The sequence below is a fragment of the Corticium candelabrum genome, chromosome 7, assembly GCF_963422355.1.
Source record: "Corticium candelabrum chromosome 7, ooCorCand1.1, whole genome shotgun sequence".
Lineage (NCBI taxonomy): Eukaryota > Metazoa > Porifera > Homoscleromorpha > Homosclerophorida > Plakinidae > Corticium > Corticium candelabrum.
The window spans coordinates 6,711,761-6,735,954 of record NC_085091.1 but is presented as its reverse complement, the minus strand read 5'-3'; the positions used below and the strand labels follow the sequence as shown (position 1 = coordinate 6,735,954).

At 41.2% G+C, this 24,194-nt stretch overlaps 5 protein-coding genes and 1 long non-coding RNA gene across 6 annotated transcripts; 3 read left to right on the top strand and 3 right to left on the bottom strand.

Annotated features, from left to right (window-relative positions):
* The first annotated feature begins 6,230 nt into the window (after window positions 1-6,230).
* Window positions 6,231-8,533, top strand: LOC134181782 (galectin-7-like). The gene is made up of 3 exons (XM_062649048.1): window positions 6,231-6,280; window positions 6,392-6,465; window positions 8,090-8,533. The coding sequence occupies exons 1-3, from the start codon at window positions 6,250-6,252 to the stop codon at window positions 8,531-8,533; spliced, it is 549 nt and encodes a 182-aa protein (XP_062505032.1). The 5' UTR covers window positions 6,231-6,249.
* Window positions 8,534-9,268: 735 nt separating this feature from the next.
* On the top strand, window positions 9,269-11,082 carry LOC134182706 (uncharacterized). Its single transcript, XR_009970403.1, has 3 exons — window positions 9,269-9,618; window positions 10,579-10,688; window positions 10,759-11,082. It is a non-coding gene; the product is annotated as an uncharacterized LOC134182706 (long non-coding RNA).
* Window positions 11,083-11,304: 222 nt separating this feature from the next.
* LOC134182056 (uncharacterized) lies at window positions 11,305-19,308 on the bottom strand. Its single transcript, XM_062649379.1, has 10 exons — window positions 19,046-19,308; window positions 18,426-18,481; window positions 17,870-18,014; window positions 17,706-17,806; window positions 17,525-17,640; window positions 14,786-14,959; window positions 13,182-13,390; window positions 13,019-13,118; window positions 12,880-12,944; window positions 11,305-11,824 (listed from the first exon to the last, which is right to left on the bottom strand). Exons 1-10 carry the CDS (start codon window positions 19,287-19,289, stop codon window positions 11,508-11,510), a joined length of 1,527 nt encoding a protein of 508 aa, XP_062505363.1. The 5' UTR covers window positions 19,290-19,308; the 3' UTR covers window positions 11,305-11,507.
* LOC134182649 (E3 SUMO-protein ligase ZBED1-like) lies at window positions 15,128-15,882 on the bottom strand. The gene has a single exon (XM_062650082.1). The coding sequence runs from the start codon at window positions 15,790-15,792 to the stop codon at window positions 15,316-15,318; it is 477 nt and encodes a 158-aa protein (XP_062506066.1). The 5' UTR covers window positions 15,793-15,882; the 3' UTR covers window positions 15,128-15,315.
* Window positions 15,836-17,468, bottom strand: LOC134182350 (E3 SUMO-protein ligase ZBED1-like). Its single transcript, XM_062649751.1, has 3 exons — window positions 17,188-17,468; window positions 15,916-17,118; window positions 15,836-15,883 (listed from the first exon to the last, which is right to left on the bottom strand). Exons 1-3 carry the CDS (start codon window positions 17,320-17,322, stop codon window positions 15,836-15,838), a joined length of 1,386 nt encoding a protein of 461 aa, XP_062505735.1. The 5' UTR covers window positions 17,323-17,468.
* A 3,305-nt stretch (window positions 19,309-22,613) lies between the features above and the next one.
* On the top strand, window positions 22,614-23,605 carry LOC134182286 (uncharacterized). Its single transcript, XM_062649681.1, has 3 exons — window positions 22,614-22,747; window positions 22,811-22,897; window positions 22,998-23,605. The coding sequence occupies exons 2-3, from the start codon at window positions 22,843-22,845 to the stop codon at window positions 23,504-23,506; spliced, it is 564 nt and encodes a 187-aa protein (XP_062505665.1). The 5' UTR covers window positions 22,614-22,747; window positions 22,811-22,842; the 3' UTR covers window positions 23,507-23,605.
* The last annotated feature ends 589 nt before the right edge of the window (window positions 23,606-24,194 follow it).

Sequence of the window (24,194 nt, the reverse complement as noted above, 5' to 3'; positions counted from 1 at the left end):
ACACTTGCAGTTATACATGATATGCCAAAACAGTGTTTGTCAATGCTAGTCACATTAATTGATTAATTAGCAAAATCAAGTTCATATTTCACTTTGACATGGCAGAAGGCACTACTGATGGCAATGGCTTTTTATCAGGCAGCACCATTTCCTTCTCAGCTCTGCCTGACTGATCCAACAGTTTCTCACTGTAATACTGAAGCGGAAGTTTGTCATTTGCCAATTGACAGCTTTTTCTTAGAATTTCGCCAAATGGAAATATTTCCGCCTCTTCGTTTTCTGTGTTAGTGGCAACTCCAGCACTAGCCATTGCATGCCATACCAATTGGATCCAAAAGTAGGTTAGAGTGAAGTGAAAGCCTTCCTTCTGGAATGCCTTCATAGCATCGAACACACAGTCAACTCCTGCATATAAAATTGCAAGAGTATGTACATACGTATGTATAACAAAAGTATACTTCAAATTTTATTCGAGCAGGAATGTTGTGAAGAAGTTTGGTTAATATAGAAACTAATCATAAATTAACGCTCATACACGTACAACCCATTCAGTTTCCATGCAAGACCACTCCCGCAGTAGCCCTTCAAGCGAAAGTAAACACTGTTCCTTCTTCATATTAGATGAGTGGATATCAGCAGTCTGCAGACCAATCCCAGCCGCCATTGTCGCCAATCGCTACCAGACCTGGAACAGCCGTCCCAACACAGAAAGGGACTGCCTGCTGATCGTGCGTAAGCCAACCTGACTAATACCGGCCCTGCACCAGACCTGGACAAGCCCTCCAGCCACAGAATGGAACCGCCAGCTGATCGTACTAACGCCAACCCTGACTACCGCTGGTCCCGCGCCAACCATCCGCGGATGGTTCTACAATAGCGACCAGCATAGTCGCTCTAACATTTCGCTGACCAGTCGCACCTGCGTCAGGCTCCACTCGGTCGCCTCTCTGCTCTGCTTCTGTACTGACCCTCCACGTGTCGTATTGTATCACAAACGACTAACATGCCTTGCTAACGGCACCTGTTTGCCGCTTCCACCTCAACTCTAACATCACAGCTTGGTACATGACACCTATCTTAGCTACCTATAAACGTACAGTATACGTACAGTCGTCCGCCGCTCATAGTTGCCTGTCTTCCGAGCCGCTCCAGGCAGTCCGGAAGCCTGCCGTTCCCGGATCATGCAACGCCTTCTCCACTAGCCAAACTACGCGTTTCTAGGCTTTCGAGGTAGCCGTTAATTGCTCTATTGAGGTCGATCACAAACTTCGCTCAAACCGGTTGTAGCTCGGCAGAATGGTAGAACGTTGTATTTGAAGACATTTGTACGCCTCCGATTGCCAAACACACAAAAAGTAAATTATTTAGACAAATGTAAGTGACTCTGACAACACTTACGGGGTGATTGTTCGAAGGGAACGGTCTGAGACGTGAAAGTAAGCGCTACATTTTGTTACTTATAATTATGGAGATATACTTCCGTGCTGAGTTTGTGGCTGTTTGCGAGCGCGTTGTTCAGTAATCTGAACGAACATGTCGCTACAGATGACGTTTCGTGACAACCATATGACTACCGACTCTAATTACCAACATCTTGCTACTTTATGCTGCCCCATATGAAATATATATAATCTAATTATATAAGTAGAAATAAAGCGATGTATTAACCAGCGCGCGTTAGCAAAGCATTGTACATTCACGTTTGCTAGTGAAAGACTGTTCAAGAGTGATTTGGAGTTCTCTAGCACTGCTTGTGCTGTTGAGTTTTGCCTTGATATATGCAATATTTTAACAATTCCTGAGAGCCACACCTCTTGTATAGTAACGTGATCATGATCGAACGCTCTCATGTTCGTTTGGCTAATTTAATTAATGACACAACCGTTTAAATTGTGTGAGAAATTGAATCTGTATCTAATCAAATACCAAGTACCTTCTCTGTTTCTAAATATTTAGACAATATTAATTAAAATAATTTATTTATACTTATATAATTAGATTATACATATTTCATATTAAATATATATAATCAAATAATATATGAAAACCAAATATTTAGATAATATTGATTCTTGTAATTACGTTTGTAGGTACTGTACAGCCTACCTACAGTTATACAGCCTCACCCCAGACTCTTTTGCGCTAGTCTTGTCCAGTGCCTGTATGACAATTCCTCGCGCTTGGAATTTTATACTGGCACCGGACAATATTAGCGCGAGAGAGTATGGGGATTGTTATGAGGGCACCGGACAAGGCTAGCGCGAGAGAGTCTGGGGACGCGGTCGTACATATTAAAGGAGAACTCTCACCAAATACTAAAACTTGCTGAAAGAAAGATACAAGACCCAATATCTTCCTGCATGAAGCTTACGGTCCAGCCATCCACAGAAGCAGAGCATCGGCCACAAGTTGTTCAGATGATTCCCCATATTACGCGTTTTCGGTACTCCGTGTCCTCGTTTGAAAGTAAATACTTTAGATTTAACTGTGCCAAGTGCTCCTAACGCACCCAAAATGCAGCGAGACATGATCTATGAACTAACTTGTGTGGGCGTATACAACATAAAAAGACCTGTTAGTAGTTGAGGTGGCAGTTGCTATGGTATTGAAGTGCACAATTTGCGGAAAAACCAAGCGGGAGGTTCCCTCTGGCCTAGGTGAGACTTCTCGCAGACCATTTCCCACGTGAGTCTTGGTCTTCACACTTGAAAGGCACTTATAGAAAGCTAAGGCGATATGCTCTGCCTCTGAAACTAAGCAAGAGACACTCAACAAAATGCTACCAGAGAGCTGGCACACAATTAGAGGTAAACAACTGTTATTGCTACAAGTACCAATTTTCTTATTAACAACATTCCTGATCTGTTAGACATCTAAACAGACAATGACAGATCAACAACAAACCAAACAAACTGATTCTATTGGGAATTGTAGTACAAACACCAGCTTTATTGAACATGACAACCATCATTCCCACATAGAAGTTCCATCAGAGGCCAGTTAGACATCTACATGCTCATCACTATCTATCACATTCCACATTGCCATCCAAGCTGTTCCTCAAACTGCAGATGCTTGGACACAATATGACTATGATGGCATCTACGAGTAGGTAGGTAGGTGAACTCAATTATTCCATAAGACAGTCCACTCCCATTGGTGCTGCTGCTGTTGCTGCTACCACGTCTTCATTTGAAGACATCTATGTAATCCAAGACATCTCTCCTATGTCTGAATATCATCCATCGCTTGAAGAAGTAACAAATGATGACTCAACTGCTGCCTCACTGCACACATCAACAAGTAGCAACCACTCGATCACGCATGAAAGAAAGTTTCTTGTTTTTGAAAGCTGCCTTGATCAGCTAATTTGACGTTGTCCTACCTGTGGCAAGGCAATTTTGAACACACAAAAGTTTGTTGTTGGCAGCTGCCTTTCAGTCATTACTGAGTGTTGCACAGACCACAAATTCCAATGGGTTTCACAACCAAGCATAAGAGGCATGGCTTCTGGCAATCTTCTTATGTCAGTGTCAATATTATTTTCTGGCAGTACTTATGATAAATTTTCCCATCTTTCTGAACTCCTCAACTTGCAAATTTGATCACGTTCTGAGTTATATCGAATTCAAGATGCCTATTTATTCCCTGCTGTTGCTGAGGCTTGGAGAATTCATCAAGAAACAGTATTTGCAGTGATGGAAGGAAATCTCCTAGAGTGTCTGGAGACGGACGTTGTGATAGCTCCGGGTTTTCTGCCAAGTATGGCTCATACACAGTCATGGAAGAGAAAACAGGAGTTGTTATTGATTTCCAACTTGTCCAATGCTTTGAAGTTCCAAGTTCACATGCAATGGAAAAGGCTGGTCTCCAAAGATGCTTGCAAAAATTAGTGACAATGGACTCCACATCAACATCTTGGCTACCGACAGACATCCACAAATAAAAAACTTTATAAAAACAAAGCATCCTAACATCCAACATCAGTACGATGTGTGGCACATGGCAAAAAACATTGCAAAAAAGTTGGCAAAAAAGGCTGCAAAGAAATCATGTAGTTCTCTATTTCAGTGGATTCAGTCAGTGACAAACCATCTATGGTGGAGTGCAGCCACATGCAACCATGATGCAAGCCTGTTGCGTGAGAAGTGGACCTCCATCATACAGCACACTGCAAACATCCATAGCTGGACAGGAAACTACGAATTCCATGAATGTGCACATCCTGTTCTCAGTGCTACAGAAAGACAAAGGAAACAATGGTTAAAGGTGGGGTCACAAGCAGATCAGGCATTGAAGGAAGTTGTGCTAGATAAGAAACTGCTGAATGACATTAGCCACCTAACCCTGTTTTGCCATACAGGGAGCCTAGAAGCCTATCATGCCATGTTGACAAAATACTACCAAAAACGAGAACATTTCAGCTACACGGGCATGGCAGCAAGACTGCAGCTGGCAATACTGGACCAAAACATGAACCTCCAAAAGAATGCCGGGTACTAATAAGCAAAGAAGAGCAATAACTCAAATTGGTGCATCCCAAATCTAAAGAATGGGTTGTTAATTAAATCTATATATGAGAAAAACAATATAGTTATATCCATGATTTGATGCAAGATGAAGTCAGCCTTAGACAATCAGAAAACGAACCACTCAAAGGAAGAAAGTCAAGCAAAGCAGATGTGGAACTTCCTGATAATATTGCAAGAGTAGAAAAACCAGATAAAAGTCAAGTAGTCAAGCAGCATAAAACAAGGATGACAGGTCAAACTTAGTTGACTACTAGTATACTACAAGTCATTTACCTAATGATACCAATTTCTACATTGTCAAAGCATCCTGTAAAGGGGCACGTGCAATCACCTATAGGCAGTAAAAAATTTACAGAAAAACTGACAAATATCATTGCAATCTCTAGGTAAACATACATTGCATGCAAAACTCAAAATAACAATGCACCATCAGCTTCCTCATAGCCAGTGTACACGCCTGACGGCTCTGGAAACGTTCTTCGAATCAAGGAAACCACACAAGCTGGTATGACCTTCCTCACAGCTCGACCTAAATGATAATTCACCCAGCATGTAAACTGGCGTTAAGCAGCCAAGCGCAGTACCCTGCAAAAACCCAAATGCAGTCAGTAAATGTGCAGCCTTGTTAATTAAATTCATCATACGAATTCGCCTCCTAAGGTTCTCTCAACCTATCCATTTTTGCCACTAAGGCTGTACGAAGAACTTCACGCTCCAAAACAACCCTGTAGAAGGCTGAATTCTGAGTGATACAATCCAGTGTCTGTTGCTCCTGCTCTAGTTTGTGTCTCAAAGCGACCATCTCTTGACAACAAAGGCACTCCTTGACGGCACTCATTGCATTGCAATGTCCACATGAACACCAGTCGGTGTTGCCTAGACGGCCTTGATTTGGTTCCTCTAGATGTTCGGCCTCTAGTGCACAATCATCTTCTCCACTCAGAGTTTCAAGCACGTCTGAGTCTACCTCAGCATGTCTAAGTATGGCAATATCTGCTCAAACGAAGAACCTGCACTCTCTGCCATGACCACAATTGTGAAAACAGTGCTGAGTGGGGGTGCCGACTAATTAGAAGAGAGCCAGTGCCCCAGGCTCACCGCATGTGTAGGGTCTCATCCACATGACAAACTTCCAAAGCAGAGACTAAACGACTGAGAAATCACACTCATTTTCGGTTCAAAATAGGCGTACCGTCAAGCAAAGGAACCCAGCACTACCCTAACTATGTTTCACAACTGTACTAGACAAATAGTAGAAAAGAAACACATCACGATAAGTTTGGGTTCCCAGTTTGCTTTAATCAATACATCACAGCTTGCTACCATATGGCTCACAATCTTTACCTTGAAAAGTGCACAGGTATCGGTTTCTTTTGCTAACCAGCAATGATTTGATTTGCAAAAAAAACATACGGGTACTAAACACGTCCACACAGGACATTTCAATGCTTATTTCTCTGTTAGTTAGCGTAGAAGTCTGCAGTAAACGGTTGCTAGGGGTTTATGTCATAAAGTGATAGCTTTCATCTGAGAGATTGTTGATTTTGGTGAGAGTTCCCCTCAAGGCATCGCGTCCACAAAGTCACGTGAACATGGTATATCTTGTTCCCGTATAACTTGTAATTACAATGCCGCATTTTTTGGCCTAGAACACTATTTACATTAATTGCTGCGCACGCATCTGGACCAGTTTTCAGGCAAACGGAAAAAGCGAAGGATGGGTTCTTGCTGTTCACGGTTCAGCGTTGGTAAGAACAAGTGCAACGTACCAATACATCTAGATAAATGTATCATGCATTGCGACAGATTGTTTGTACTACCTACCTACAAGTACATTGCTAGTTACTCGAACTGTCTAGATCTAGAAGAGAAGACGGACGGAAGAAAGAGAAAGTATGTTAGACTGGACACAAGCCAAAGTGGCAAGAAAGAGGTATCTATAGGTGTGTTCACAATACTGTTTGCGAGACTGGTTTGAGCTTGTTATCATAATTGAGTTAGTGTTAAACGTTGCACCTGCCCCATGGAATGCTGGTTTGCTCTGGGTTTGCAAACCGTACTTGCAAAGGTAGGTTTGCGGTTACTTGAGTCTGGTTTGGAGCTATCAAAACATTCCTAGCTGTTTAGCGCCTAGTAACCAGAGTAGCAATGTGCCTAGCGCATCGCTACGAGAGTAGAAGTGGATATCATCGTCTTACTGTGGTGGATGCTGCTAGAAACAGGGCGTCAACAGCAAGAATCTCGCGCGTGCAAGATGACAGATGACGTCGTTTTCGTCGCTAGCGCATTGCTAGCACAGAGTACCGAACTGTTGTGTCGTTTGTCATGCGGAGTATTCTAACTCTGTTGTCAGACGCCATGTATAGAGATTCCTGCTCAAACAATGGATCACAATAGCGTGCTAGGTTGACAAACCAGGTAATCAAACCCAGTCCAGTCTGAACACAAGTTTGTACTGTATGCTAATTTATTTCCTGGTATCACGCAAATCAAAACATAACACACCATGGTTTGCAAACCCTAGTGTGAACGCACCTTATGTAATGTAGCTGAGGCGTACACAAACAATTCACATCTTGATAAACCAGTAGCCCCAGGCAGTGAGTTATACGGCCCGATTTATTGACCGGTCAATATGTAGCTGAAGTGGGATATATCACTTATTGTAAGCGATACTGGACACTGATTAGCGCAGACGAAGCTATAAATAGGGTGCTACAAGTACATATTTGTTGAAACTCTACCTGTCATGTAAGTAAACATGAAAACTTCCTAGTAATCCAGATTACGTATATAGTAAGCTTGGTATAGATAGCCGTCGTTTCACGATCGTGATCAAGACAATTGATGTGTACAGTATAGGTATGCACTCAGTTCAGACAATATTATATGCTAAACTGTAACTTGCGTTGCGTTTGCGTCGAGTTGGCTAGTGTGAATCCGGCTTGCGAAAAAGAAAATTTGCTCATGACCTGTCTAGACATTGGAGGAGATGAGGCGTAGCTAACCCTCTTCTGTTGTTGGTGTCACCGTGAGACCCGAAACTCGACAGAGGATTGGCAATCCGACAATGACGAGGGCGGAGTGAGACTGGGCTAGAAACCCGACTGTGACCAAGCAACCATTACCACAATCAGCTAGTATACTAGGTCTTAATTAATCCCGTCATTTGGCGATAGTTCCGGATGTTGCAAATGCGTCATCTCAGAGTGGCAGGTCAAGTTACAACCGCATTCTGCAGACAGATACCGGACAAGGAACGCAAGATGGTCTTCCATTCATTAGATAAGTGACGCATGATAAATTTCCTCGTTTGGCCAATTTCTATCTAGGGGATCTAGGCAGAGAGAATAGTCGCGGACTAACTTAGTAAGCTAATTTAACTAATTATAAAAATTTTTAATTACAATTTATTTCAATTTATATTATTTATAGTACATAACTACTCCTTATATTTATAAATTAATAGTATTTATATAGATACTAATTTATATTCATTATAATGACTTTAATTTATTATAAAAGTCTCTTGTCAAACTTCTACATCTCTGTTCTAGGTTCCTTTGCCTTTTACACACCCCTTCACTACAAACGCACCAGGAAAAGCTGTCTACATCAATGGTGTAGTATCGCAAAACCCCTCTCGATTTAAAGTCGAGTATTCTTCCGAGAATGGCAAATATGTGGCACTTCACATCAATGTACGATTTGATGAAGGTGCAATCGTTTTCAACTCCATAAAACAAAACGAATGGGGTCCCGAAGAGAAAGCCGATAAATTTCCATTTAAAGCAGGAGAAAAGTTTCTTCTTGTGATTGAGACAAAGAGCGACCAATATCACGTCAAAGTGAATGATCACCATTTGTATACGTTTAACCATCGCTTGCCAATAAATTCCGTCCAACAAATTCGCATCAATGAGGAACGACGGGATATTGGAGACGATTCCACTGTGTCCATCTCTCTAGTCAGAGTCGACGTAAGTTTGTATTCAAGTTAAAGTCAGAACGTCTGCTAATACCAATTAAGAGAATTGTTTGTTAAATTATTTAGCTTAATTAATTTATATTATTAATTAAGTTAAGCATGCTTCGTTTCTATCTGTACGCACAGTCGCTTGGTGTATCAGTTTGCTGTCTGTGAAAATTATTTGCTACCCCACATAACAAGCAATGCCAACAAACACAAAATATGAAGATGCAAATATTAATGACTGTATATGTATACGTATTTTTGTTTGCCTGTCAATTTGTCTGCGTGTTTGTTTGTCTGTCAAGTGTTTTCTTTGCTTAATTAAAATATTTCTGTTTGCTGTTTCCTGTTTCTGTCTTCGTGTGCGGTGTCTTTCTGCTGCTCGTATTTGTCTAATTATTCGTGTCTTTACACACACACACACACACACACACACACACACACACACACACACACACACACACACACACACACACACACACACACAAACACACACACACACACACAAACACACACATACACACACACACACACACACACACACACACACACACACACACACACACACACACACACACACACACACGCACGCACCGTACTACCATATAAGATGAAACATTGGCGGAAATTTATTTTGGCGTTTTGCTAAGAAATTGACGGACAAAGCATATTGGCGGATTCTATTTTGGCGGTTGGACATGTTGTCTGTCTTACCCTAAAAGCTAGTGGTCTTGACGTGTTTGTGATTGACAGCTGTGTTCATGGCTCACATTTCCCTAATCTAATGGTCTCCAAGTACACGTACTGCATAGGCACATGACAACAGACAGCAAGCAAGGATTACCCACCATCTTGCTGATCCACTTGACTGATGACGTCACCATATCCCAGAGGCCAAATTAATATGCGGATTTTATATTGGCGATCGCTAAAAAAATCCGCCAATCCGCCAAAATTTCATCTTATACGGTGCACTATTTCTCGAATAGGGCTTATGGACCGGAGACATAGAACAAGAAGTGGTTATTTTGGCAAGCAGGAATGTTACAACGTGTAATGTCTTCCTGAGCAAGTTACAGACGGTATCAACTGGGAATGTAAAGAACAAAAAAGGTAAACCTAATCTTAACACTTGATGCAATCTACAGCGTTTCACATCCATGCTCCATACATTGCTACGTTGAGGTCTGGAATGAACAAAGCATGCGCGGTCCACACGGATATTTAATTGGCAGATAATCAAGTTCTGTAATTTCGTATGCAATCTACTCATTCAGAATTCGCTAGGAAGCTATTAAACCCTCAGATTCATAACAGGTTGTATGCTCAGCCTCAGCTACAGTAATTACGTAAACACTACACACACACACACACACACACACACACACACACACACACACACACACACACACACACACACAGACACAGACACACAGACACAGACACAGACACAGACACACACAGACACACACAGACACACACAGACACACACACACACAGACACATACACACACACACACACACACACACACACACACACACACACACACACACACACACACACACAGACACACACAGACACACACAGACACACAGACACAGACACAGACACAGACACAGACACAGACACACACACACACACACACACACACACACACACACACACACACACACACACACACACACACAACACTAGACAAACTTTAGACGATGTATCTTCTACACACTATGCATCTCTCAACCAACTCCTTAATCCTCTTCCTTATTTTAGAACCTACACTTTTCAAATTCTGTTTGACTCGAAATCAGAGACATTCAGTACACACCCATTCAATCACAAGGCCATTACTAGAGTGACTCGCTCTCCATAAAACCAGAAGCTTACGTTGGAGCAACAGATCTGGTGCCTCCCTAACTGAGTTACCAAAACCCTCTCTTAGAGATGATCTGGTTGGAACTCCAAACCTAGACGATACCCTCTCCTACTGTATACTTAGAGTTTTAATTAATAACTTTATCAATTTTTCCGTGACTACGCAGAATTTTCTAGTCCCCTTATTGTCTATCTTTCAGCTCGGTTTCAAATCAGTGCAACATCTAGTAATGGTTCAACTGTATACACGTTACAAAGTGTCAAATATCCTAACAATTGGTTGACAATTACAAACACTGCAGTCGGAACGGTTAGATATCTCATCACAACTAGAGTAGATAACGTTTAAAATTATAAGTCTCTCGTGTATCTTCTGACAGGCCACTTCACATTCTGCGGAAGATCATGCTCACATCAACATTCAAGAGACAAATGATAATTACTACATATTCCGATCCGTCTCGGATCCCTCTTCCTACCTCGGAGTCACCTCAGAAGGCTGTATTGCTCCTCCCAACACGGTATCACCTACTAGCTCGCTTTCCAACTTCTACAACGGGTTGATGTAATGACGCAACATTTTTGACTTTGAACCGTACCTGTAGCAGTACGGCAATATTCTGACAGTTAACATGTCTTCCTATTATTAATTTGCGTTAGTTAATTAGTAAAAGTGTTTTTGTGAGCTGGCTGTTGAGAGAGAAGGCGGTGTCTGCATCTAAAGTAATTTGGCAGTATAATGTTTCTGTTAGACAGACATTTTATTCTGTCAACTTCGCTTAGAAATTCCGCTTGCTTCACCCAAAAAATGCATTTTATAATTAATAAAATAATGATTATAAATATGCATTTTTAAGCAATGAATGTAGCAATTATTTACCAACCAAATGCATTAATATCAATTAATAATCAAAAATGCTTTCTGAACAACGATGTCTGTTTACCATTTCACTCAAGTATATCAGTTAATTGAAAACATTCATCACGCTTAGATACCACATAAAAACGTATGAAATTAGCCAACATGTTACTATACCTACAACACTTGCAGTTATACATGATATACCAAAACAGTGTTTGCCAATGCTAGTCACATTAATTGATTAATTAGCAAAATCAAGTTCATATTTCACTTTGACTTGGCAGAAGGCACTACTGATGGTAGTGGCTTTTTATCAGGCAGCACCATTTCCTTCTCAGCTCTGCCTGACTGATACAACAGTTTCTCACTGTAATACTGAAGCGGAAGTTTGTCATTCGCCAATTGACAGCTTTTCCTTAGAAGTTCGCTGAACGGAAACATTTCCGCCTTTTCGTTTTCTGTGTTAGTGGCAACTCCAGCACTAGCCATTGCATGCCATACCAATTGGATCCAAAAGTAGGTTAGAGTGAAGTGAAAGCCTTCTTTCTGGAATGCCTTCATAGCATCGAACACACAGTCAACTCCTGCAAATAAAATTGCAAAAGTATGTACATACGCATGTATCACTAAAGTATACTTCAATTTCAATTCAAGCAAGAATGTTGTGAAAAAGTTTGGTTAGTATAGAAACAGACCATAATTTAACTCAACTACAGTGTTGTACTGATTTCTTCAATGAATCAGTCTATACATTGATGGTCCATCTCATAATGAGAAAGCCATGTATGTAACATTTGCTAACATCATGACTGCTACAGTGACTATTTGTCGCAGTCGGCGCCTTTGCCACCCCAGTCAAACACCTGGTACTCATGTATACTCCTGAGCCGTGTGTGACTTTCTTGCCCAAGGAAATTTTGCCATCACTGTGACTTGAACATGCAACCCTGCAAGTTCCCGGATGTAAACACTCCATAGAAGACTCTCTAACCAACTGAGCCATCGCATTGCACAATTACACACACACACACACACACACACACACACACACACACACACACACACACACACACACACACACACACACACACACACACACACGCGCGCGCGCGCGCGCGCGCACCTAAAAATCCTAAATGTAAGGAGCTGTCTCTCAGAGGCCACGCCCCCAGCTGTTAAGCTGGGCCCTGTGCGCTACTCAGGGAACTCTGGGCCTGTGCTAACAAACTGCTGGAGCCAGGCCAAGGAGTCGCAGGAGCACCGACTTGTGAAGCCAACTGTGGTGTGAGCACCCAAAGTCTCACCAGAACCCTAGTGGCTGATGTCACGTCACAGCCTATGGTCGCTTAGGACCCCAGTCAATGACCAGGTACTCATTTATACTCCTGAGTTGAGACAAGAAAATGTGTGTTAGTTTCTGCTTAAGGAAATTATGTCATAGCTTGCTATCACTGTGACTTAAACTTGTAATCCTTCAAGGTCCCGGATGTAACCACTCCATAAGATGACTCTCTACCCAAATGAGCTATCACACTACACACACACACACACACACACACACACACACACACACACACACACACACACACACACACACACATGTATTTCATCAACATCCCACAGCACATATATTACTTACCCTTCTTTCTTCCTTTCTTTGCCAAATAACAGTAGATAACTCTGATATAGCACTCATGATTCCATCTGTAAAATATAAAATTAATATATACTACACACTCAATCTTTAAACCATAAATATTAATAGTGCATGTGACCACCTGTCAAGAGTCCTTTCTTCAAACTTTACTAGAAAAGTTTCATCTGAATCTTTAGCAATCTGAAGCGTCTCGATGTCTGGCAATTTTGTTACCACCGTCTCTGCCCAAGTGACATCTTATTAATTCTAGTTATTTTAATACAATCAATTTGTATTCAACTTACTGTCCACTCGTGAAATAAGACTTGGCAGTTGCTTCTTGTCTGGCAAAACTACTTGCTTCCTCGCTTCTTGGTTGTTCAACATTGTCTCTTTGTTGTAATATTCTAAGAATAGGCCGCCATCGGACAACTGAGGGTTCATCAGGAGAAACCCTTTGAAGTCTCCACTTGGATTCTTTGTTGCTTCCATCGCATAGTGAATCATATGCGTCCTGTGACAGCAACAAAATAGATATACTATTGTATGAGACACTGAGTATGATTTTCACTGTCCTGGAAACCAATTACATACTTTGAAAATACAGATTGTTATATTATTATTTTATCAAAGTAAAAATTTGAAGTCATTGTACAGTATATTTAAACAGATCATATACGTACTACTTACTAACACAACAAATACCTGCCTCTTCTCTATCAACCAGACGTCCAAAAGAGATATTAATTACTATTTATTTATTTATTTATTTATTTATTTATTATTAATTCAGCAAAGGTGATTGCTGCCCATATTGTCAACATCTTTTAACCATTAAACAGCTGACCATCATGACTGTCAGACATGACCTTATCGACAGGACTTTACAGAAGATCTAATATCTAATGTAACAGGCATTGCCTTTTGTAATTGCTGCAGGTTGTGATGAGTTAGAATAATATCCAGCCACCCTGCAATGCTTGTGACCATTGTAACAACGCCTCCCAAGACAACCAGAGACTTCTACATTTTCTGTATATCTAAAGATTGTATTTTATACAAGCATTGCTCTCATCAATCACCGCCTGAATGTTCATTTCTTGCATAGAATACTACATATCTGGCTAATACGTGTACTCGCTTGACTACCCCACCCCCAATGACTGGCCAAAGTCAGTGGTCAAGTATGGGATGGGGTCTTACTAAAAAAATTGACAGAAATGATTGATTTATTAAAAGCATGTTGTTACATTACTAGTAGAGCTTCAAACCACCACCACTATCTAAACTACAGAAAACTAATCTTCTATACGTATCTGAGTAATTAATACCTTCAACATGTGGTCGACATGCAAGTATGTGCAAGTTCAAGAATGTCGGCATTTCTACAGGCACAAATCTAGCAAACAATCATTGTGAAAAGTGCAAATTACCACTAATTGAAGAGCTAAGAGGTGTGAAAATATTAGAGTCTTGACCAAAGATGGGAATGGAGGCTTACTTGAGCCCTGGGGGTAATAATCAAGCAAGTATGGTATTTACTGCTTACTATTTTTGTTAGTATATTACATTTAATGCTAATAGCAACAACACTGACCTGACCCCGTGCACCCTCACTCAGTTTCGAGAGTAATAAACAATGCAAAACAGTGTTGCTACTGTTCAAAGTGTGTGGTAAAAAGAAATGCAAACATATATCACTGCCGTCCTAAGACACTTTAGGCTCGAGTGTCCAGATCTACATGGTTGTCTCCCTAGAAGGACTTACGTATTGTTATAACTCTAGTGTTACAGCTTGGCACAAATATGTTGCAATTGGTTGAATAATTAATTACACCGGTGTCATGTTTATAATGCCCAATTAGCATGCAAAGTCACAACTATGTCACATGCAAGTTGAGCTGCTTACCAGAAATATGTCATTGTTTCGTGAAATGTTGTTTTTCTAGCTCGCGGACTGTTGGCAATAAAATTCTGTATCCCCGTAAAGATAAGCTTCATTCCTTCACGACGCCCATGCCGTTTGAGATAGAGCCAGCCCAAACGTAAGTGAGTTCGGTGGTCCCAGCTGTCCAGAGTGTAACTACAAATGAGACAGAAACAGAAGTTTGTGTAAGTCAGCATGTGTGTAGGTGAGCACGCACGTGTGTATGTATGTTGTGTGTGTGTGTGTGTGTGTGTGTGTGTGTGTGTGTGTGTGTGTGTGTGTGTGTGTGTGTGTGTGTGGTGCAGCGTTGTGCGATAATGAAAATAATTGGTATTGCCGATTATTGCCGATTACTTGAAGTCAGTATCACGATTTATCGATTAATCGGTAAGTCTGACCTCGTATTTCATTAATGCTCATTTACACACACCTTCACAATTTTACACAACAGCACAGCTCCATTCGAGATCATAGTAACACAGTGAAGACTCTATCAGGCAATAGTTACATAACTACTGCAAGTTTTCTGCAAGGAAACACAACATCGATGCATTATGGGGATCCAGGTTCGCTCGTTTTGAGCTGATAATGTTCCCAGCTGTTGAAAAGAGCCTTTCTGCAGGAGTACTTGTGGCTGGTATACAGAGTAGTCTTTGGGCAATTTTGGAAATGGCAGGAAACCGAGAACTGTTTTGCTCCCACCACTTCAAAGCATTCTCATCAATGTTCAAGCATGGCTCATCAAGATACTTCTGCAAGACGTTTTCTGCTTTGTCCCTGGAGGTCACTTGTTTCGCTTGACTCAGATTGGTAAACATGTCACCAAGAAGCTGGCCTAATTCACTCTTGTGCTTTTTTGGCAGTGGAAGCTGGTCTTCATTCTTTTCTTCAGAAGCTGCTGGTTCTGTGTCTGAATTTAGAGACTCATAGTGGTCGATTGCCTCCTCCAAAACAAATGTGTGAAGCTTTTTCCGATTGTCCTCACTCATGAAAGGCAGGCTCTTGAATCTTGGGTCAAGAAAGCATGCACAGTCAAGCAGGTTTGAAATTGAAAGTGATTGGTATCGAGAACCAAGGTTGCTGACCATATCCCTCTTTATGTTCTTGATTACGGAGGAGTCAGTTTCCTGTAGTTGCAGCACATTCTCAGTGAGGTGATGAAGGAGTGGTCTAATTATTGATATAGTGACATACTGTTCTCCTTGAACTTGAATGGTCACATCTCTAAATGGCTTCAGGACATTTACCAACTGCTCCAGCAGGGTGAAGTCTTCTTCCTTGGGCAACAGGTCTAATCGTTTTAGCTCTACCAGTGTTGCACACACAGGACCTTGTTGTTCTATGATCCTTTGAACCATATCATAGGTGGAATTCCATCGTGTCTCCACATCCTTCACCAGCTTATGCACTGGAGACTCCAACGCTGCTTGTTTCTTGGTTAGGAGGTTCGCAGCAACTGTGGATTTCCGAAAGAATTTGACCAGCCTGGAACATCTGGCAAGGGCCACCTGTATCTGTTGCTGTTTCAGCCCTGCTTTCACACATAGATTGATAGTGTGACCAAAACAACCTAAGCACTTCCATTTCAAAATATCTGCTACTGCTTTTTGTATGTTGGCTGCGTTGTCTACTGTGGCACCAGAAAGTTTTGTAGAATCAAGTTCCCATTGCTTCAGAATATCCTCCAGACTAGCAGCCAGGTTCTCAGCTGTGTGCTTGTCAGGTAGCTCCACATTCTCCAGGACGAGGTGCTGAAGCTGCCAGTCATTACTAATGGTGTGAAAGGTGACACCGATAAAAGAGTTGTTGGCACAACTGGTCCAACAATCTGTTGTTATGGCGTACCATTCTGCCAAAGATACCACGGTTGCAACTGATTCCTTGACTTTCACATAGAGAGCGGGAAGCACTCTTTGGGTGAATGTTTTTCGGCTCGGAATTTCATAGCGAGGTTCAAGAACCTTGAACATACTTCGAAATCCGAGGCACTCTACGGCACTAACCGGCTGCATGTCTTTAGCAATGAAGTAGGCAACGGCGTCAGTGATCACAGAGGCTCTCTTACTGGATGTTGGTAGCTTTGCTGCGAGTTGGAATGGACTGACGAATGCAGCTTTCTCTCCTACAGTAGATGACATCGAGACGGCCTGATCCTCTTGCGCACGTTTCTCCTTCTGCTTCGCGGGATTTGAGTCTCTTGAGAGACTTGTTTTCATAAACACTAGCGGGTGACGAGATTTCATGTGAGCGGCCAGGTTGGTGGTGTTACCACAGTACTTCAGAACGGCGCCGCATTTGTTGATGGTGCATACAACCTATAGACAGAGCGAAGCCAAAACTGCAATGGCGAAGAGTACCGCCAGACATGCTGCAAGATCTATTACGTGTTTCGGATCCTCAATCTTCCCGTTTTCACCACGGAAGCCAAAGTACCGCCAAACTTCGGAAGAGCACTGCCTAGGAGGCAGGAGACCCGCTTCTTTCAAGTAATTTCTGTCTGGTACTTCCCTTACACTCATTTGAAGTCAAGACTAACAGACACTGCACTGAGCAAACGACCTACACGTGACGACTGAATGCGCATGCCCGATTAATCGATAGGGAGTTCCCCGGCCATCGATGCCTTATCGATGCGTCACAAGCAATCGATAAATCGAATAATCGATTTAATCGCACAACGCTGGACTGTGGTGTGTGTGTGTCTGTGTGTGTGTGACATACTTAGTGAGCTTCTCAAGAAACTCATCATCTGGCTCATCTTCTACTTCTAGCCACTGCTCCAGCAAACTTTTCTCTTTCGCTAATCCCTTGACGTCGACAACTTTCTTAGGCTTACTCTTACAAAACACATTTAAAAATTATACCACACAGCACATTAATAAGTAGACAAAAATTAAACAACCTGAGCTCGACTCTTTCTTATTGCTGCTACAAGCCAATCAAGAGCTGCTGTTAGACTATGTACTTCAAGTGAAGAAGATGGTAGTATTGTCCAATCACGACCTTCAATGAAATCCATTTTAACAATAATTAATTAACTAATTCATTATTAATCATCAGATATGCCTTTCAGCAATTTGTCCAGTGATAAAGCTTTAGTAATGTCGTCTGTTCCCATTACGTTTGGTAGATCTTGTTTCGTAGCAAGAACGAGAATGGGAATGTCTCGCAGTTCGTCTTCTGTCAGCAGCAGACCTAGACTCCACTCAACCTGCGAATCAATCACTCAGACATTTGTGTGTTAAATTACATTTGTGAGACATCAAGTCAGATTACTGCTGGTGATGCCAATACACTGTGTGTGTGCATGTGTGTGTGTGTGTGTGTGTGTGTGTGTGTGTGTGTGTGTGTGTGTGTGTGTGTGTGTGTGTGTGTGTGTGTGTGGTGTGTGTGTGTGTGTGTGTGTGTGTGTGTGTGTGTGTGTGTGTAAGTGTGTGTGTGTGAGTGTGTGTGTGTGTGTGTGAGTGTGTGTGTGTGTGAGTGTGTGTGTGTGTGTGTGTGTGTGTGTGTGTGTGTGTGTGTGTGTGTGTGTGTGTGTGTGTACGTACATGCACGGACGCCAGCGTTTTGCATGCAGTCATACAAGTCTTGTAGTAATATGCAATAACATGCAATACCAAACCTCATTCAAACGATCCCTGTCATTGCTGTCAACAAAAAACACGACAAGGTCCGTATCTATAACCACAAATATGAGCCAGCTCCATGTTTATATGACATGATATACACAGTTACACTACAAATTCTTACACATTATATAATTATTACAATACAAAACACAATAAGACAAATCTAGCTCAACAATAGTATTTTAATACCAATTGCACAATACAATGAATGCACAGCTTGATCACGTTAGTACTGTATACTGTATACTGTATAACTAAGTAATTTGATAATATTAGTAACTTGATAATATTAGTAATTTGATAGTATTATTAATTTGATAATATTATTTTAATAATATTAGTACTTTGATAATATTAATAATTTGATAATTCGGGCAACAGGAAACACAAATATGTTTTGGACTGGCCTTATTACCAAATTACTTAAGTTAATATCCATAATTAAAAATGGTTAAATTTATTAATTTGTTAATTTAATATTTATCGATTATTAAGTATTATTACATAATTATTTAATTTAATAATTATATTAAATTAATATCAATAGCAAAAACGTCTATCTTCTTAGATAATTAAGTTAATTTAATAAATAACTGGGTCAAGAAAGTCTTACTTTGGAAGTAATGCCTCCAGAGTGGTCTGATTTTATCACAACCTCCAACGTCCCATGCCGTAATAGACAAGCCGTTGTGACTAAAAGTTTCCACGTTGAAGCCGATAGTTGGAATGGTCGTTACAACCTCGCCGAGCACGATTTTGTAAAGAAAACTTGTTCGTCCGCTAGCATCCAAACCGAGGAAAAGAGCTCGAGATTCTTCTCGGCCGAAGAAGCGTTTGAGGAGACGAGAAATTGACATCCCGTGCCAGCAGCCTCGCACACCTGCTCAAATATGCGCATTGCGTAAGCTGTATTCGGGTTAGAGGTTCTATTCCTGCAATTAATAATAATTAATTCATTTGTAGCTAAACTAAAATATTTACGTTTTAATTAAATTGTTATTTACTATAATAACTAGATGTAACGGTGGTAGCTAGATTGCTGGAGTAGAGAATCTTCTAGAGTTCTAGTTGTATCAGAATGTGGCTACAAAGATTGAATTTAGAACAAGCCTTTTCTTGTTTTCGCGTCTTTCGCATATTTGTAGCTTTCTAAGATAAAATAGCACATTGAAAAACCGACTAGGACAAAAGTCGTAAACAACTGATCCAGGAATTTTTGAAAGAGGGGATTCACCGTTAGCAGTTATTTATAGCATTACTAATTTTCTCTGCTCTAATAAAATTATATGAAATTATTGAACCACTCCTATTGGAAAAGACGGGTTGGAACCCCTAAACTCCCTCTGAATTCGGCCCTGAACTAGTATATTACATTTGATTGTTAATTGATATCAATAACAAAAGAAATGTATTGCATTTGTTAATTATTGTTAACAGTATTGTACCATTCTAGCATTCTTTTGTCCGTTAGCTATCACCTAAAGTCAGTAACTACTCTACCAGGACCTTGGTAACCAAGAGCGTAGCGTGGCATGGGCTATAGCCACCATCATTTGTAAGTGTGGTCATAAGCATTGTGGTGTAAATACGTGTAAGAACCAAATCTTTAAATAGTCTCGCGTGGCCAGACCCGTTTCCGACACGTCATACTTCTGGGCTTATGACATGACGGAAAGGAGTCTGGCTACGCGAGACTAATCTGTATATAGTATATACACCACCCTCTTTCCCCGTCTAAATCTGCCACTGATTCTGACGTATCAGGCAATTAGAAGTCAATAAAAGTGGGCGTGTCAGTAAAAGTGGGCGTGTCAATAAAAGTGGACGTGCCCGTAGCCTCGTGAAGTCTAGTCCTCATTTCTAGAGGTCACGCTACGCCCCTGACCGTAGATATTAATTAATTAAATTGCGGCAGTTATTTTTCTAAAAAGTTGATAATTCAGAATGTCGAAATTCGTGCGACCCTAATACGCATGTGCAAATTTGCGCCGAGCAAGCGCTTCGAAAACTCTGTGATTTTAATAATTATTATTAATTTATGCAATATCGATATCGAGACAACTCAAATATCTGACTACTCAATTTATAATAAATTAAGTTTAGACTCTCAACATAGGCGAATAGAGGGGAGGGGTCCTGGAGGTCAGGACCCCTCCTCTTCAACCACAGCAGCCGAAATCTAGTTTGTTGTGTTAGAGTGAACGTATGTACCATAACGTTTTGATGGACAGTCAATTCATCTAATTCTAAACTTATATGCCCATAATTATCTAATAAATATTCTAGGAAATTAACCCTAATACAGATTGAAGTGAGTTTGCTGGTTCCGTAGGTCATATATACAGATTCAGATGCTATGAGGCGTGGCTATGACACAACTGGACCTCCTCTTTCGAAAAATTCTGTAATCCGCGCCTGCTCAGGTATACTGCATGGTAACAGTTTTATATAGTGACCAACTCCACTAGATAATGACCATACCGTAAAAACTACAAAAGCCTCATTGCATGCATACGTTTGCTGCCTGTTTAACTTCATTCTGTGATCGTCTAGAGCTAGGTACAACGGATCTATACTAGAGAAAGATCAGGCCCGGATCCAGATGGGTTTCAGGGTTTACAACCTCCTCTTTTCCAATAGGCGTGGTTCACCATTGATAAAAGGAATCGAATGGAGTGCAGAGTCTGTACACCCAGACGTATAGTAAGAAAATTTGTATGTGATAGCTGCTGCCTTTACGCATGTTATCTGGTCAGATTGCAATAACGTTCTGCTTCTGCTACCACAGATGAGCTCTAGGACATTCTAGACTGACTATCTCAAGACTATGCACACTAAGACCATTTCAGTATGTAAGGGCCCGATCAATTAAGTTAATGCTGCTGATTTGTAGATTTTTGCTAGAGGTAATTACAGTACATACGAGTATACCATAGTCAGTCTATCAAATTAGTAGTCAACTTAAGCAATAAATAATTTCATTAGAAAAGAGAAAATTAGTAATGCTATAAATAACTGCTACCAGGTCAAACCCCTCTTTCAAAAATTCCTGAATCCGGGCCTGAAAATGGAATGAATTCGAATCTGCCTAGGCGTGTCTATGCACAGTGCGAATGCAATTCTGTGGGATAATAATTTGGTCTCACGATTAGCACAATTTGAATCATCTCAAATTTCTGGTTTTACTGTACCGGCCGCTGGCGTAGAAGACAGTTTTCTGTATATGTGCTGTATACTGTAGATGCATTGAAGACGTTTTGAAGAGCAAAGGGCATGCATGAATGCATGGCTAGACTCCAGACCAATAGATGGAGAGATCAAGAGCACAGTAAAACGGGTACTGTCATCGCAGCCAATTTGCGAGTGTGCTGGGACGTAAGTGTATACTAGCTGTGAGTTCAAGTATGATGTCACATAACCTCGATCTCCCGCATATATCTGTACACCAGAGGTACCACAGCCGCCAACGACCAGGCTCTGGACTCAATACTTTGTCACCAGACGTTTAGTTTGTCACCACCTTGTGTCGAATCACTCTTCCGTTAAAGGTCACCTTCTATGTTGCGTAACAATACAAGGTACCGTCAGCTGCATAGGCGTATATTTGTACGAACCTACATGTGGTTGAGGGGGCACAAATTAAACTTACCTAGGAGGGCGTGGTACTACAGAAGACTGAATTTTAGTATTCATTCATATGCATGCAGCACAACAAAGCAAAACAGAAAACCAACATTAACAGTATAGTATTTTACGTCAGTGTTATCAGTTTCTATGTCTGCCATCTTTATACAGTATCAGCAGGTCACGTGACAGCTTTTTATTATAAGAGTTTTCGTTATTCCGAGTTTTAGAGTAACGATTTCTCAATCACAGCTGGAAAAGTAGAGGGGGCAAGTGCCCCGTGTCCCCGAGGTTCTTAGCCTAAGAGCTTCATGATGTGCTGGTTTACTGGACCGCTTCTAGTTACAAAACACACAGCTTTTCCACTCATTTTCAAGTATAATTATAATCAACACATTTTCAGGTACATGTACTCGAGGCGAAGCCAAAGGCAAAGAAAGAGAAGACAGTTGGCTTCAATCTTCTGCATTGACTTCATGTAAACGGATGTGTGGGAGTCGCAATGCCATGACGTAAGACCATGACGTATGTGGTGCATGAAGGCGGAGTTACCACGCGACTCGCGAGCACGACAACGACAAATTGTAGCAAACTAACAGCTAATTAAGACGTCATCCTAGCATCATCATCAGTAGCATCATTATGAAAATGGTCAGTTCATGGTACAATGACGCATGAGGTCGTACTCAAGGTCAGTAGAAGAGCACATACAAATACGGTACTGCACCAGAAAGTTTTTCATTCTGCCAACTAGAGCAAGCTGAGCATTCACTTCAACGGTCGAAGATGCAAAGTCTCATCGGTGTTCTTCTTCTATTTGCGTCCGCCTGCTACTCAAACGGTAAGATCGTAGGGTCTGCATACATGGCTCCATGACAGCAACATGCATGCATGACGCCACGACAGTCACACTTTTTGATGTCTGGATTTCAAAATTTAAGGTAAAGTGACAGAGAGGGTGAGCAGTGTAGTGTACCTCAACTCTGACGACGTGTCACATTCGAGTGACGTCGAACTGACCCCAACGATCAGCACCAAACTTCAACGACTCGGTTTCGTCAAGCATCTCGTTCTCGACAGTTTCATCGACGAAGAAGGGCAACTGACGCGAACGCGAGCGTTCAGATTCTACAAGCGCGTGACAGCTAAAGATCTACTAGAAACTATCAGCAAGATTGCCAACGAGCTACCTCAACTGGTAGACGAAGAACAAGTTGATTACGTTCGGGACATTTTGGATGGCGAGGGTGAGAGTGATATAGATGTTGATGAAATCAGAGCATTACAGATAGAGTTCAGAGACGATAACAGTCAGGAAGAAGGAGGCAAGGAATCGGATGGAAACGACGTTGGTGGCGATTCTACTGCTAGTCGGGAAGGACGAAAGAAACGCATACTGCCTGCGATCATTCTCATTGGTCTGCTGTTGTATTCGCAAGACGCTCATTGATGCTTGACATGTAGAATAAATTGATGCTACAACTGAAACTTGATAGATGGCAGTTATACCTTGAATACTGTTGATTATATAAGATTTAAAGTAAACGAAGCCTAGCATTCGTCCAGTTAGTACGTCGGGTGTATGGGGAATGTGTGTGTGTGTGTGTGTGTGTGTGTGTGTGTGTGTGTGTGTGTGTGTGTGTGTGTGCGTGCGTGTGAGTTCATAACATATTCATTCAATGACAGTCTTGATGTACTGCACCATCAACTATTATCATACTCCAGGAAAACTGCACATATGACCAAGATCATTTATCCAGTTTGTCGCAGCATCATGGCATTGTCTATTCAATGTTACATGCAGGAGTTCTGTTAGTATGAACTCGGACATTAAAGGTTCAACCACCATCCCTGATGTGTGATAGTCAATTCATTTTGAGTAACATATTATTGAAAGCTATCTCAAACAAGACGATATATAGAGTAGAATTAATGCTCAAGAGAAATGCTGGAATAGATCCAAGCAAGCAACGCAAAACGTGACTTGCAGCTCATCAACAACTATTCTTCATAAATAGTGTACAGGTGATATCACAGTCCTGGACATTCATGGCACAATTGCATAAAGAGCAACACACAAACCTGACGCTAAGACTTCCTATCATGATTACAAATAGTGTACACCTGATAGCACAGTC

Coding starts and splice junctions, on each gene's coding strand:
- LOC134181782 (XM_062649048.1), top strand. CDS start 6,250: ATGGGTTCTTGCTGTTCACGGTTCAGCGTTG. Junction 6,281..6,391: donor CTGTTCACGGTTCAGCGTTG/GTAAGAACAAGT, acceptor CGAACTGTCTAG/ATCTAGAAGAGAAGACGGAC. Junction 6,466..8,089: donor GCCAAAGTGGCAAGAAAGAG/GTATCTATAGGT, acceptor TCTCTGTTCTAG/GTTCCTTTGCCTTTTACACA.
- LOC134182649 (XM_062650082.1), bottom strand. CDS start 15,792: ATGAGTGAGGACAATCGGAAAAAGCTTCACACATTTGTTTTGGAGGAG.
- LOC134182350 (XM_062649751.1), bottom strand. CDS start 17,322: ATGAGTGTAAGGGAAGTACCAGACAGAAATTACTTGAAAGAAGCGGGT. Junction 17,119..17,187: donor AGATTGAGGATCCGAAACAC/GTAATAGATCTT, acceptor CTCTGTCTATAG/GTTGTATGCACCATCAACAA. Junction 15,884..15,915: donor TACAGGAAACTGACTCCTCC/GTAATCAAGAAC, acceptor GGATATGGTCAG/CAACCTTGGTTCTCGATACC.
- LOC134182056 (XM_062649379.1), bottom strand. CDS start 19,289: ATGTCAATTTCTCGTCTCCTCAAACGCTTCTTCGGCCGAGAAGAATCT. Junction 18,482..19,045: donor CTGGAGGCATTACTTCCAAA/GTAAGACTTTCT, acceptor TTGTGGTTATAG/ATACGGACCTTGTCGTGTTT. Junction 11,825..12,879: donor AAAGAAAGGAAGAAAGAAGG/GTAAGTAATATA, acceptor TTTTATTTGCAG/GAGTTGACTGTGTGTTCGAT.
- LOC134182286 (XM_062649681.1), top strand. CDS start 22,843: ATGCAAAGTCTCATCGGTGTTCTTCTTCTATTTGCGTCCGCCTGCTAC. Junction 22,898..22,997: donor GTCCGCCTGCTACTCAAACG/GTAAGATCGTAG, acceptor TCAAAATTTAAG/GTAAAGTGACAGAGAGGGTG.